The 15622-nt window shown below is 39.9% G+C and overlaps 1 protein-coding gene across 1 annotated transcript in view; it reads right to left on the bottom strand.

Annotated features, from left to right (window-relative positions):
• Positions 1–977: 977 nt before the first annotated feature.
• The window catches only part of UBE2E3 (ubiquitin conjugating enzyme E2 E3), a 286958-nt gene continuing 272313 nt past the window's right edge, over positions 978–15622 (bottom strand). The window contains exon 6 of the mRNA XM_053698520.1: positions 978–1588. Coding sequence (XP_053554495.1) covers positions 1491–1588 — 98 coding nt within the window. The 3' untranslated portion in view covers positions 978–1490. The remainder of the gene's footprint in view (positions 1589–15622) is intronic.

Here is a 15622-nt window from a genome sequence, read left to right as displayed (position 1 = left end):
CAGAAAATACAGGATTCAACATATCAGGTACAGGTTTCATTATGTTATATAAATAGGTGAAACAACTACCTTCAGTCTAAAAGGGCAGACATAATGAGATGAAAATATACAATGTTCTGTATCGGCCAGATACATTTTTTCACCCATTCATATTTATTCTTCTGCATTGCAGTGTCAACAACATATTTATATCCAGTTTCACAAATTTTCTAAAATATACAAATGCAATTATTTTCCAGCTTCACTTGTAAGAATTTTCTTAAAAGGCACCCAAGTAGTCCTGAACATTTATAATTAAATGTATAGTTATCAAACCAGTAGGCCATATAATAATAATTTAAAGATGAAAGGATTCAAACATTTTCTTGTTTTTAAGCAAATGCTTTGGTTGGTAGAGTCAGGATTCTGACATTGTCAGTCTGACTTTTACAAAATCCAAAAAGACTAGAATTTTTAGTCACCTTATTTTGAAACTAGGTTTATGGTCATAATTGTAATGTTTAAACATTATGGTCTAGATTCAGTTTTAAAACAAAACCACTGGACTTCTGACTAATAATTACGTACCTGAAAATAAACCAGTTTTTTTTCGAGATAGTATCTATTGCTTTTTTGTATTGTTTGGAGTAAAATACATGGAACAAAACAGAGCTCAACCCTACATAATATGATGGATGTTACTATATTTCTAGAAGCACATCTGCTTCAAAATATTATAAAGTATCCAACATGTTCATTTGGCCTTGATTTCCATGAATTTGCTCATATTTATACTTATATCTGCACTTTTTTATTAAAGGACAAAACAAATAAAATAAATACAGTTCAATTATAATATATACTATTATATTACATTGAGATAAAGTAATATAATAAAATAAATTCTTCAACAGTGGAATTATTACATTGCCTTTATCACTATGTGCTTTTTTATTTTTCTTTAAAGATTTTCAAATTGGAAAGCAAAGAAACTACACTTTAGGGAACATGTTTATTGTATTTGGGATAATACATTGGGTGCTCTCTGAGCTACAAAGGGATAAAAAGAAATTCTATCAGTACAAACTGACAAAGGTAAAACATCTTTCACAATAGCGTGTACCACATAATTGGAAATATTTCTGGGTATAATACAAATGACATAATTTCTAATAATCTACAGCTAACTTTAATAACTTCATACAGATAATGAATTAGGCTAAAATGCACTATAATATTTGGTTTGGAACGGTATCCTTAGTACATCACAAAATACGCTTTGATATCCCAAAGAAGCAAGACTTGCAAGTAGGTATTTTAACATTACTAATCTACAGCTACAAAGTAGTTCTACTCTTGATAGCATTTACCTTTTGGGCAATATACCAGTCTTCATAGGATAAAAGCAGAGTAGAATCAATATAACATATACACAGAAGTCCATATTTTAAAGGCTATAAAGATTTGATGCACATTGTACAGATGCCTTGCACTTCTTCAAACTGTACAATTTATGTAGCATATCTCTTGGTCCACTGTCTGGCTATCCTGTCATGTTCTGCTCTGTTGGTCAAATACTGAGTGGCTATGCTTCCAACCAATGGATCAGCTAAAAATAAATAAAAAAAAGTTTTTTTTAGTTACACTTGAAAATTATTGATATGGAGGCATACACCTTAAAAACACAAATTATGCTTACCTGATAATTTCATTTCCTTCTGTATGAGGGAAGTCCACGGCATCATTCCTTACTGTTGGGAAATACTGAACCTGGCCACCAGGAGGAGGCAAAGACACCCCAGCCAAAGTTTTAAATACTCCCCCTAATTCCCTCATATCCCAGTCATTCTGCCAAGGGAACAATGAACAGTAGGAGAAATATCATGGTATAAATGGTGCCAGAAGAGAAAAACTAATTTTGGTCCGCCCATCGGAGTATACGGGTGGGGGCCGTGGACTCTCCTCATACAGAAGGAAATTAAATCATCAGGTAAGCATAATTTATGTTTTCCTTCTTAATATGAGGAGAATCCACAGAATCATTCCTTACTGTTGGGAAAACTATACCCAAGCTCTAAAGTACACTGAATGATAACGGGAGGGGTACAAGAGAGGCAGATCCTAATCTGAAGGCACCACAGCCTGTAAAAGCTTTCTCCCAAAAGGTGCTTCAGCGGAAACAAAAACATCAAACTTGTAGAATTTTGAAAACAAAATTTATGCTTACCTGATAAATTTCTTTCTTTTGCGATGTACCAAGTCCACGGATTCATCTTTACTTGTGGGATATTATCCTTCCTAACAGGAAGTGGCAAAGAGAGCACCACAGCAGAGCTGTCTATATAGCTCCCCCCTTAACTCCACCCCCCAGTCATTTGACCGAAGGCCAAGGAAGAAAAAGGAGAAACTATAAGGTGCAGAGGTGACTGAAGTTTTTAATAAAAAATACCATCTGTCTTGAATAGAAAGGGTGGGCCGTGGACTCGGTACATCGTAAAAGAAAGAAATTTATCAGGTAAGCATCATTTTTTTTTCTTTTGCATGATGTACCGAGTCCACGGATTCATCCTTACTTGTGGGATACCAATTCCAAAGCTTTAGGACACGGATGAAGGGAGGGACAAGACAGGAAACTAAACGGAAGGCACCACTGCTTGCAAAACCTTTCTCCCAAAAATAGCCTCCGAAGAAGCAAAACTATCAAATTTGTAAAATTTGGAAAAGGTATGGAGCGAAGACCAAGTCGCAGCCTTACAAATCTGTTCAACAGAAGCATCATTTTTAAAAGCCCATGTAGAAGATACCGCTCTGGTAGAATGAGCTGTAATCCTTTCAGGAGGCTGCTATCTAGCAGTCTCATAAGCCAAACGGATGATGCTTTTCAGCCAAAAGGAAAGAGAAGTCGCCGTAGCCTTTTGACCCCTATGCTTTCCAGAATAGACAACAAACGAAGAAGATGTTTGACGAAAATCTTTGGTTGCCTGCAAATAAAATTTAAAAGCACGAATCACGTCAAAGTTGTGCAACAGACGTTCCTTCTTAGAAGGAACAACAATTTCCTGATTGATATTCCTGTTAGTAACAACCTTAGGTAGGAACCCAGGCTTGGTACGCAAAACCAACTTATCAGCATGGAAAATAAGATAAGGTGAATCACATTGTAATGCAGACAGTTCAGAAACTCTTCGAGCTGAAGAGATAGCAACTAGGAACAAAACTTTCCAAGATAAAAGCTCAATATCTATGGAATGCATGGGTTCAAACGGAACCCCCTGAAGAACTTTAAGAACTAAATTTAGACTCCATGGCGGAGCAACAGGTTTAAACACAGGCTTAATTCTAGCTAAAGCCTGACAAAAAGCCAGAACGTCTGGAACATCTGCCAGACGCTTGTGCAACAGAATAGACAGAGCAGATATCTGTCCTTTTAGGGAACTAGCTGACAATCCTTTCTCCAATCTCTCTTGGAGAAAAGACAAAATCCTAGGAATCCTGATTTTACTCCAGAAGTAGCCATTGGATTCTCACCAAAAAAGATATTTACGCCATATCTTATGATAGATTTTCCTGGCAACAGGCTTTCGAGCCTGAATCAAGGCATCTATGACCGACTTAGAGAAACCCCGCTTTGATAGAATCAAGCGTTCAATCTCCGAGCAGTCAGTTGCAGAGAAATTAGATTTGGATGCTTGAATGGACTTTGAATGAGAAGGTCCCGTCTCAGTGGCAGAGTCCATGGTGGCAGAGATGACATGTCCACCAGGTCTGCATACCAAGTCCTGCGTGGCCACTCAGGAGCTATCAAGATCACCGAAGCTCTCTCCTGTTTGATTCTGGCAATCAAACGAGGAAGGAGAGGAAATGGTGGAAACACATAAGCCAGGTTGAACGACCAGGGTACTGCTAGAGCATCTATCAGTACTGCCTGAGGATCCCTTGACCTGGATCCGTAACAAGGAAGTTTGGCGTTCTGACGAGACGCCATCAGATCCAAAAAAATTAGCCCTTTATGCAAGCTAGTAATGCCTCTTATAAAACTAGGATTACTGCTTACCCTTCCCCTAATGGGGATACTGTCAGCCTTTCTGAGTTAACACAGTCTCTGCAGAAAAAAATGACTGAACATACCTCATTGCTATATAGCAAGAAACCGTTCCTCACACTGAAGTTTTCCTGTACTCCTCAGCTTCTGTGGGAACAGCAGTGGACCTTAGTTACAAATCCTAAGATCATCATCCTCCAGGCAGAAATCTTCATCTATGTCCTGCCTGAGAGTAAATAGTACAACACCGGAAACATTTAAAAACAACAAACTCTTGATTGAAGACAAAAACAGAATTTATGCTTACCTGATAAATTACTTTCTCTTGCAGTGTATCCAGTCCATGGATTCATCCTTACTTGTGGGATATTCTCATTCCCTACAGGAAGTGGCAAAGAGAACACACAGCAGAGCTGTCCATATAGCTCCCCCTCTGGCTCCGCCCCCCAGTCATTCGACCGACGGTTAGGAGAAAAAGGAGAAACCATAGGGTGCAGTGGTGACTGTAGTTTAAACAATAAATTTTAACCTGACTTGATTGCCAGGGCGGGCCGTGGACTGGATACACCGCAAGAGAAAGTAATATATCAGGTAAGCATAAATTCTGTTTTCTCTTGCAAGGTGTATCCAGTCCACGGATTCATCCTTACCTGTGGGATACCAATACCAAAGCTTTAGGACACGGATGAAGGGAGGGAACAAGACAGGTAACCTAAACGGAAGGCACCACTGCTTGCAAAACCTTTCTCCCAAAAATAGCCTCCGAAGAAGCAAAAATATAGAATTTGTAAAATTTGGCAAAAGTATGCAGTGAAGACCAAGTCGCTGCCTTACAAAATCTGTTCAACAGAAGCCTCATTCTTGAAGGCCCAAGTGGAAGCCACAGCTCTGGTGGAATGAGCTGTAATTCGTTCAGGAGGCTGCTGCCCAGCAGTCTCATAAGCCAATCGGATGATGCTTTTCAACCAGAAGGAAAGAGAGGTAGCCGTCGCTTTTTTACCTCTCCTCTTACCAGAATAGACAACAAACAAAGATGATGTTTGTCTGAAATCCTTAGTTGCTTGTGAATAGAATTTCAAAGCATGAACCACATCAAGATTGTGTAAAAGCCGTTCCTTCTTAGAAGCTGGATTAGGACACAAGGAAGGAACAATGATTTCCAGGTTAATGTTCTTATTAGAAACAACTTTAGGAAGAAAACCAGGTTTGGTACGTAAAACTACCTTATCTGCATGGAACACCAGATAGGGTGAATTACACTGCAAAGCAGACAATTCTGAAACTCTTCGAGCAGAAGATATAGCTACCAAAAACAAAACTTTCCAAGATAATAACTTAATATCTATGGAATGTAAAGGTTCAAACGGAACCCCTTGAAGAACTGAAAGAACTAAATTTAGACTCCATGGAGGAACCACAGGTTTATAGACAGGCTTGATTCTGACTAACTGTACAAACGCTTGAACATCTGGTACTTCTGCCAGACGCTTGTGTAAAAGGATCGACAGAGCGGATATCTGCCCCTTTAAGGAACTAGCTGATAAACCTTTCTCCAATCCTTCTTGGAGAAAAGACAATATTCTTGGAATCCTAATCTTACTCCACGAGTAACCCTTGGATTCACACCAACAAAGATATTTCCGCCATATCTTATGGTAAATTTTCCTGGTGACAGGTTTTCTAGCTTGGATCAGAGTATCTATGACTGATTCAGAGAACCCACGCTTGGATAGAATTAAGCGTTCAATCTCCAAGCAGTCAGCTGCAGAGAAACTAGATTTGGATGCTTGAATGGACCCTGTATTAGAAGATCCTACCTCATTGGCAGTGTCCATGGTGGAACAGATGACATGTCCAATAGGTCTGCATACCAAGTCCTGCGTGGCCACGCAGGCGCTATCAGAATTACCGAGGCCTTCTCCTGTTTGATTCTGGCTACCAGCCGAGGGAGAAGGGGAAACGGTGGAAAGACATAGGCCAGATTAAAGGACCAAGGCGCTACTAGAGCGTCTATCAATGCCGCCTTGGGATCCCTGGACCTGGATCCGTAAAGAGGAAGTTTGGTGTTCTGACGGGACGCCATCAGATCCTGGAATGCCCCAAAGCTGAGTCAGCTGAGCAAATACCTCCGGGTGGAGTTCCCACTCCCCCGGGTGAAAAGTCTGACGACTTAGGAAATCCGCTACACAGTTGTCTACTTCTGGGATGTGAATTGCAGATAGGTGGCAAGAGTGATCCTCCGCCCACCTGATTATCTTGGTTACTTCCTTCATCGCTAAGGAACGCTTTGTTCCTCCCTGATGATTGATGTATGCTACAGTCGTGATGTTGTCCGACTGAAATCTGATGAACTTGTCCGCCGCTAGCTGAGGCCATGCATGGAGCGTATTGAATATCGCTCTCAGGTCCAAAATGTTTATCGGGAGAAGAGACTCTTCCCGAGACCATAGGCCCTGAGCTTTCAGGGAGCCCCAGACCGCACCCCAGCCTAACAGACTGGCGTCGGTCGTTGCGATGATCCACTCCGGTCTGCGGAAGCACATTCCCTGAGACAGGTGATGCTGAGCCAACCACCAGAGAAGAGAATCTCTGGTTTTCTGGTCCAGTTGGATTTGAGGAGACAAATCTGCATAATCCCCATTCCACTGTTTGAGCATGAATTTGAGCAAAAGGGACTACGTCCATTGCTGCTACCATTAATCCGATTGCACTGAGCTACAGATGGCCGAGGAATGGAATGAAGAGCTCGACAAGTGCTTAGAAGCTTTAACATTCTGACCTCCGTCAGAAATATTTTCATTTCGACCGAGTCTATTAATGTTCCCAGGAAGGGAACCCTTGTGAGCGGGGACACCTGTGAGACCTTAGAAAGGCCAGAACAATATATGTATGAGCCTTGGTTCTGAGAAAAGATGACGCCTGTATTAAGATGTCGTCCAGATAGGGTGCTACTGCAATGCCCCGCGGTCTTAGTACCGCTAGAAGGGACCCTATCACCTTTGTGAAAATTCTGGGAGCGGTGGCCAACCCGAAGGGAAGGGCCACGAACTGGTAATGCTTGTCCAGAAAAGCGAACCTTAGGAACTGATGGTGATCTTTGTGGATAGGAATATGAAGGTACGCATCCTTTAGATCCACGGTAGTCATATATTGACCTTCCTGGATCATCGGTAAGATTGTCCGAATGGTCTCCATCTTGAAGGATGGAACTCTGAGGAATTTGTTTAGAATTTTTAGGTCCAGGATTGGTCTGAAAGTTCCTTCCTTTTTGGGAACCACAAACAGGTTTGAGTAAAAACCCAGTCCTTGTTCCGTAATAGGGACTGGATATATCACTCCCATCTTGAGTAGATCTTCTACCCAGCGTAAGAACGCCTCTTTCTTTGTCTGGTCTGTAGACAGACGAGAAATGTGGAACCTTCCCCTTGGAGGAGAGTCCTTGAATTCTAGAAGATATCCCTGAGCAACTATCTCTAATGAAAAGTTAGTGACCAAGAAGTCACAAAAAAGAGTACACTTGAAAGCACTCACTCCCTCATCAAGTCATAAAGGTGTGGCGTGTTGTGTGTAAAAAAATGACACGTTAAAAACAAACACTTTAATAGGATTTATTAAAAACTGGGTATATTTAAAAACACTGGAGAACTGATAGGTAGTATTGTGTAATTCGTCTGAGAATATCTGACAGACCTTGTAATATTTATAGTCAGTTAGTTATTGCAATTATGACTGGCGTCTCACATATGTAGAGTGAACCAATAGTTAGGGGATGCTTATTTGTGGGCACTGAATTGCGTGCTATTGACCCAAAAGAGTTAATTATATATAGTTAATACAGTGCTGCCACGTTGTGTATTTACTCCTATTTAAATTGGTTATTAGCCGCTGCTCTTAGATCAAATCTAAATCAAATTATAGAGAGATGAATGTTGAGTTTTGTAGGTTGTCATGTATGGACATAGGTTACCCCTATAGAATGGTAATGGTATGTCTGAAGTTTTGTTATTCTTCAGGGTTATAATATTCCTTTGTTATGCCATAGTGTTATATTTCTCTATATAGGGGAAATTCAATATACTTAGGTATATACGATTGAGAAGAGTTACTTGAAAAGCTTGCTCCTATTGGGACTAATAGTAATTATAGTAATCACTGTAAGTGGTTATCAGTATCCTTAAACTGACTTGATCACAGTCCAGAGGTATTGGTTATCTTATAGTAATCAGCTAGATTCCACAAGACTCAATAAAATTAAAGGATGTTGCATTAATCAATAACAGTAATAAGTAATATACACAGAAAGCTTAATAACAACCTATTAATTCTATAAGATATGTAAGCAAATGTATTCTGTGATTTACTCAGATCCTTATCGTATATTTGATTTAGGATCGTTGCTTACTTAGCTAAATTGACAATGCTTGGGTCCTATGAAGAATGAATCTTGTTTCCCGGTATCAATGCCCACAGTGGCAGTCTATCAAGTAATATAACCATAAAGTGTTGTTTGTCAGTTAGTGATACCGTACAGAATAAATTATATATTATAGAGTAAAATTAGCTATTAGTCTTAGTCTCATATGTACAATACCCAGTCGTCAAATAGCGTTGTTATAAAGATCCCCAGTATAGTATGTTAATAAATTGTAACAGTGTATTTGCAGCCTATTTTTAGTCCGTCTATAGCCAATCTGTATCTTTTTTCCTACAATGTTGTTAATCTTGGGATCTGCTTGAAGAATGTGTACATGTTTGTTGAGGATATTTATCACCTCATTTATTTGTGGAGAATAAGTAACAATTAGCCTAGTGTTCTGATCTTTGGCTTTATGTTTTTTTTTAAGTAAATCCTTCCTTTCAGTTTGGTTTGCTCGGTATCTTGCTCTTTTGATGCTCCTGTTACTGTATCCCCTCTGTTGCAGCCGAACTTGTAATTAATCTGCTCTTTGTTTATAGGTAATTGGGTCTGAACAGTTCCGCTTCATTCTTAAAAATTCCCCAATTGGTAAAGCTTTTATTGTGTTTGGAGAATGACCACTAGTTGCATGGAGCAAGTTGTTAGTTGCTGTTTTTTTGCGGAAAAGATCAGTTCTGATCGTTCCCAATTCCCCTTTTGATATTTTTAAATCCAGAAATGTCACTTCTTGATTGTTGAATTCATAAGTTAATTTTATGTTCAGATTGTTGTTATTTAATCTGTTTAGGAATTATGATAGATCTAATCAAGATAGAATTTGGAATGAAAAATGGAGACTATCATAGACTTTAATATCTGTAGTCTACGAGATATTTTCGGCTCAGAAATTTTTGAATAAGTTATAGCATAAAATAGATATATACCCCACTAACAGCTATTTACCAACTCAATTTCATAAAACAAACCTTTAGTTTTTAATTTGTTATAAAGATATAACATATTGCCACTATCTATACACAAGGCTTCATTGTGTAAATTCTGGATTAAATCTAAACAATTTCCTAATAAATGCAATTATACCTTTCGCAATAAAGGAATACAATACGGCATTGGAAGCTACGTTATACTCTGTATTCGTTTCAACTAAGGCTCCTATTGGCCATTATGTCCAAAGAGGCGTGTTTCCTTAGAACAGAAAAGACCGCGAAAACCGCGGCGCCCCGCCTTCGAAAAAGCCGGTTCACCCGGCGAAACATGTCAGGAGAAGGGGGAATTGGGTCCCTCTATTTTTAGAATCTGGAACTGTTAGTTATGTAAATATGATATCTGAGCTGACGATTAAACGTATACTCAGATTAGCCAGTTAGCCATATGATCTCAGGAGTACTACTCCAAATATTGAGACTTGACGTCTCTGAGAGCGGTTACAGCTGCTACCGCTGCCCTTTTGGGTCTGTCTAACTACCTCTGAAATCATTAATGAATAGTAACACTGTTGCGTTATAGGTTGCAACTGTAATATTGTTGCGGTCATAGGCTGCAAATACACTGTTACAATTTATTAACATACTATACTGCGGATCTTTATAACAACGCTATTTGACGACTGGGTATTGTACATATGAGACTAAGACTAATAGCTAATTTTACTCGATAATATATAATTTATCCTGTACGGTATCACTAACTGACAAACAACACTTTGTGGTTATATTACTTGATAGACTGCCACTGTGGGCATTGATACCGGGAAACAAGATTCATACTTCATAGGACCCAAGCATTGTCAATTTAGCTAAGCAAGCAATGATCCTAAATCAAATATACGATAAGGATCTGAGTAAATCACAGAATACATTTGCTTACATATCTTATAGAATTAATAGGTTGTTATTAAGCTTTCTGTGTATATTACTTATTACTGTTATTGATTAATGCAACATCCTTTAATTTTATTGAGTCTTGTGGAATCTAGCTGATTACTATAAGATAACCAATACCTCTGGACTGTGATCAAGTCAGTTTAAGGATACTGATAACCACTTACAGTGATTACTATAATTACTATTGGTCCCAATAGGAGCAAGCTTTTCAAGTAACTCTTCTCAATCGTATATACCTAAGTATATTGAATTTCCCCTATATAGAGAAATATAACACTATGGCATAACAAAGGAATATTATAACCCTGAAGAATAACCAAACTTCAGACATACCATTACCATTCTATAGGGGTAACCTATGTCCATACATGACAACCTACAAAACTCAACATTCATCTCTCTATAATTTGATTTAGATTTGATCTAAGAGCAGCGGCTAATAACCAATTTAAATAGGAGTAAATAGACAACAAGTGGCAGCACTGTATTAACTATATATAATTAACTCTTTTGGGTCAATAGCACGCAATTCAGTGCCCACAAATAAGCATCCCCTAACTATTGGTTCACTCTACATATGTGAGACGCCAATCATAATTGCAATAACTAACTGACTATAAATATTACAAGGCCTGTCAGATATTCTCAGACGAATTACACAATACTACCTATCAGTTCTCCAGTGTTTTTAAATATACCCAGTTTTTAATAAATCCTATTAAAGTGCTTATGTTTTTAACGTGTCATTTTTTTACACACAACACGCCACACCTTTATGACTTGATGAGGGAGTGAGTGCTTTCAAGTGTACTCTTTTTTTGTGACTTCTTGGTCACTAACTTTTCATTGTGTTTAAGTACACAGCACCCATTGGGCAGTAAATAATAAATATAAGGCTACTTTTTGACTATTATTAGCCCATCCCCCTTTACTTTAGTAGTGCCATCACACTCTCTTTCCTCTTGCAACTATCTCTAATGCCCAGGGATCGGGAACATCTCTTGCCCAGGCCTGAGCAAAGAGAGAGAGTCTGCCCCCTACCACATCCGGTCCCGGATCAGGGGCTACCCCTTCATGCTGTCTTAGTAGCAGCTGCAGGCTTCTTGGCCTGTTTACCCTTGTTCCAGCCCTGCAAAGGTTTCCAGGTTGCCTTGGGCTGTGGAGCGTTACCCTCTTGCTTTGCGGTCGCAGAGGTTGAAGCAGGACCGCTCCTGAAGTTGCGAAAGGAACGAAAATTAGCCTTGTTTTTAGCCTTTATTCTATCCATAATTTCGTCATATGAGGTCTCCGTCTGGAGCGACTCCTCCAGCGCCTCAAACCAGAAAGCCGCTGCAGTAGTTACAGGAATAATGCAGGCAATAGGTTGGAGAAGGAAACCTTGTTGAACAAATATTTTCTTTAGTAAACCTTCAAATTTTTTATCCATAGGATCTTTGAACGCACAACTGTTTTCAATTGGTATGGTTGTGCGCTTGGCTAGTGTTGAAACTGCCCCCTCTACCTTAGTGACCGTCTGCCATGTGTCCCGCCTGGGATCAGTAATGGGGAACATTTTCTTAAAGATAGGGGGGGGGGGGGAGACAAAGGGTACACCTGGTCTCTCCCACTCCCTATCCACAATATCCGCCACCCTCTTCGGGATCGGAAACGCATCAGTGTATACAGGGACTTCTAGATATTTGTCCATTTTACACAATTTCTCTGGGACCACCATAGGGTCGCAATCATCCAGCGTAGCTAATACCTCCTTAAGCAGCACGCGGAGGTGTTCCAGCTTAAATTTAAACGCTAAGGAATCTGATTCTGCCCGCTGAGAAACCTTTCCAGTGTCAGAAATTTCTCCCTCAGACAGCACATCCCTCACCGACACTTCAGAGTGTTGTGAGGGTACAATAGATAAACCCTCCAAAACTTCTGATTGCTCATACTCTGTTCTTAAAACCGAGCTATCACGCTTCTTAGGAAAAACTGGCAGTTTGGATAAAAATGCCGCAAGGGAATTATCCATGACTGCTGCTAATTGTTGTAATGTAATAGGGGCCAATGCGCTAGAGGTACTAGGCATCGCTTGCGCGGGCGTAACTGGTGTCGAAACATGGGGAGAGGAAGGTGGGCTATCCTCATTACCTTCTGTTAAGGAATCATCTTGGGCTACATTTTTAAGTGAAACATCGTGATCTTTAAAATGCATAGATACCTTAGCACACTTAAAACACAAATGCAAAGGGGGTTCCACCATGGCTACTAAACACATAGAGCAACGTCTATCTGTAGGCTCAGACATGTTAAACAGACTTAGACAGCACTCAAATACTGAAATATACAATTTGAGAAAAAAACGGTACTGTGCATTTAAATTAGAAAAAGCGCACACTTTTTTACTAAATCTTAAAAAATGATCCAATCTTTCTGAAATTTTTACCACACTATGCTTTGGAATGATTGCACAGTAAATTTCAAGTCAATTAACCCCTTAACCCTGGGGATTAATTTGATGAAAATAAGCCTCTATGAAGTCCTCCAGTAGTCTTTTGGACCCTCCACGTGAAGCTGCATGAAGCTGTCTGCAATATGAACTGCGCAACTGAGGGGCGAAAATTAGGCAACCTCCCTCTCCACTCCGGAGTTGTGGGGCCTTCAAAACCCTAAATAGGTGTCTAAAATTCTGCCATGTGGAATAAAACCCCATAAAACACTCCAAAAGTAATAAAAACTTTTATAATGATTATTTTTTCACAATAAAATAATCGATTGACCTTTAACAGTGTCCACCAGTCTTTGAGCCCTGTTAATTAAGCCTTCCTTCTATACTGAGTCTCAGAATATGGCTTACCTTCCCCACATGGGGATTCTTGTCAGTCTTCTAGCATTACTAAGTCTTGACTAGAAAAAGATGACTGAACATACCTTGTAGCAGTTAAGCCTGCAAACTGTTCCCCCCAACTGAAGTTTTCTGGTACTCCTCAGTCCTGTGTGGGAACAGCAGTGATTTTAGTTACAACATGCTAAAATCATTTTCCTCTCAGCAGAATTCTTCTTCACTTTCTGCTAGAGAGTAAATAGTACAAACCGGCACTAATAAATAAACTTTTGATTGAAGATATAAAAACTACAAATCTAACACCACATTCACTTTACCCTCCCGTGGAGAGGCTACTTGTTAGAGCGGCAAAGAGAATGACTGGGGGGCGGAGCCAGAGGGGGAGCTATATGGACAGCTCTGCTGTGTGTTCTCTTTGCCATTTCCTGTAGGGAATGAGAATCCCACAAGTAAGGATGAATCCGTGGACTGGATACACCTTGCAAGAGAAATAAAACTAACAGTTTAACACCTTTCACTTTACCCTTCCTGCTTAGAGCCGGCAAAGAGAATGACTGGGGGGTGGAGTTAAGGGGGGAGCTATATAGACAGCTCTGCTGTGGTGCTCTCTTTGCCACTTCCTGTTAGGAAGGATAATATCCCACAAGGATGAATCTGTGGACTCGGTACATCATGCAAAAGAAAAAGTATGTATGTAAGGAGGACCAAGTAGCTGCAGTACAAATCAGATCCTTAAAGGCCCAAGAGGAAGCTACCGCTCTCTTGCGGAATGAGCCGTAATCCTCTGAGGAGGTCTAAGACCCGCTGACTCTTAAGATAAGTGTATAACAATCCTCAACCAAAAAGATAAGGAAGTCGAAGAAGCCTTCAGACACTTACGCTTCCCAGAGTAGATAACAAACAAAGAAAAAGTTTGCCTAAAATCCTTAGTAGCTTGAAGATAAAACTTCAAAGCTCTAACCACATCCAGATTATGAAGTAAACGTTCCTTCGAAGGAGGAGGATTAAAAAAACATAATGTATGCTTAACTGATAAATTTATTTCTCTTGTAGTGTGTTCAGTCCATGGGTCATCCATTACTTATAGGATATATTCTCCTTCCCAACAGGAAGTTGCAAGAGGATCACCCAAGCAGAGCTGCTATATAGTTCCTCCCCTCACATGTCATATCCAGTCATTCGACCGAAATGACATAATTTATGCTTAACTGATAAATTTATTTCTCTTGTAGTGTGTTCAGTCCATGGGTCATCCATTACTTATGGGATATATTCTCCTTCCCAACAGGAAGTTGCAAGAGGATCACCCAAGCAGAGCTGCTATATAGTTCCTCCCCTCACATGTCATATCCAGTCATTCGACCGAAACAAGACGAGAAATGAGAAACTATAGGGTGCAGTGGTGACTGGAGTTATAATTTAAAATTTAGAACCTGCCTCAAAAAGACAGGGCGGGCCGTGGACTGAACACACTACAAGAGAAATAAATTTATCAGGTAAGCATAAATTATGTTTTCTCTTGTTAAGTGTGTTCAGTCCACGGGTCATCCATTACTTATGGGATACCAATACCAAAGCTAAAGTACACGGATGAAGGGAGGGACAAGGCAGGAACATTAAACAGAAGGAACCACTGCCTGTAGAACCTTTCTCCCAAAAACAGCCTCCGAAGAAGCAAAAGTGTCAAATTTGTAAAATTTGGAAAAAGTATGAAGTGAAGACCAAGTTGCAGCCTTGCAAATCTGTTCAACAGAGGCCTCATTTTTAAAGGCCCAAGTGGAAGCCACAGCTCTAGTGGAATGAGCTGTAATTCTTTCAGGAGGCTGCTGTCCAGCAGTCTCATAGGCTAAACGTATTATGCTACGAAGCCAAAAAGAGAGAGAGGTAGCCGAAGCCTTTTGACATCTCCTCTGTCCAGAGTAAACGACAAACAGGGAAGAAGTTTGTCGAAAATCTTTAGTTGCCTGTAAGTAGAACTTCAGGGCACGGACCACGTCTAGATTATGCAAAAGACGTTCCTTCTTTGAAGAAGGATTAGGACACAATGATGGAACAACACTCTCTTGATTGATATTCCTGTTAGAAACAACCTTAGGCAAAAACCCAGGTTTAGTACGCAGGACTACCTTGTCTGAATGAAAGATCAGATAAGGAGAATCACAATGTAAGGCAGATAACTCCGAGACTCTTCGAGCCGAGGAAATAGCCATCAAAAACAGAACTTTCCAAGATAAAAGCTTAATATCAATGGAATGAAGGGGTTCAAACGGAACACCCTGAAGAACTTTAAGAACCAAGTTTAAGCTCCACGGAGGAGCAACAGCCTTAAACACAGGCTTAATCCTAGCCAAAGCCTGACAAAAAGCCTGGACGTCTGGATTCCCTGCCAGACGCTTGTGTAAAAGAATAGACAGAGCAGAAATCTGTCCCTTTAGTGAACTAGCGGATAAGCCCTTTTCTAAACCCTCTTGTAGAAAAGA

Source organism: Bombina bombina, chromosome 1, assembly GCF_027579735.1.
Source record: "Bombina bombina isolate aBomBom1 chromosome 1, aBomBom1.pri, whole genome shotgun sequence".
Taxonomy (NCBI): Eukaryota; Metazoa; Chordata; class Amphibia; order Anura; family Bombinatoridae; genus Bombina; species Bombina bombina.
The sequence above is the reverse complement of the archived record's forward strand: the minus strand, read 5'-3'. Positions and strand labels throughout refer to the sequence as shown.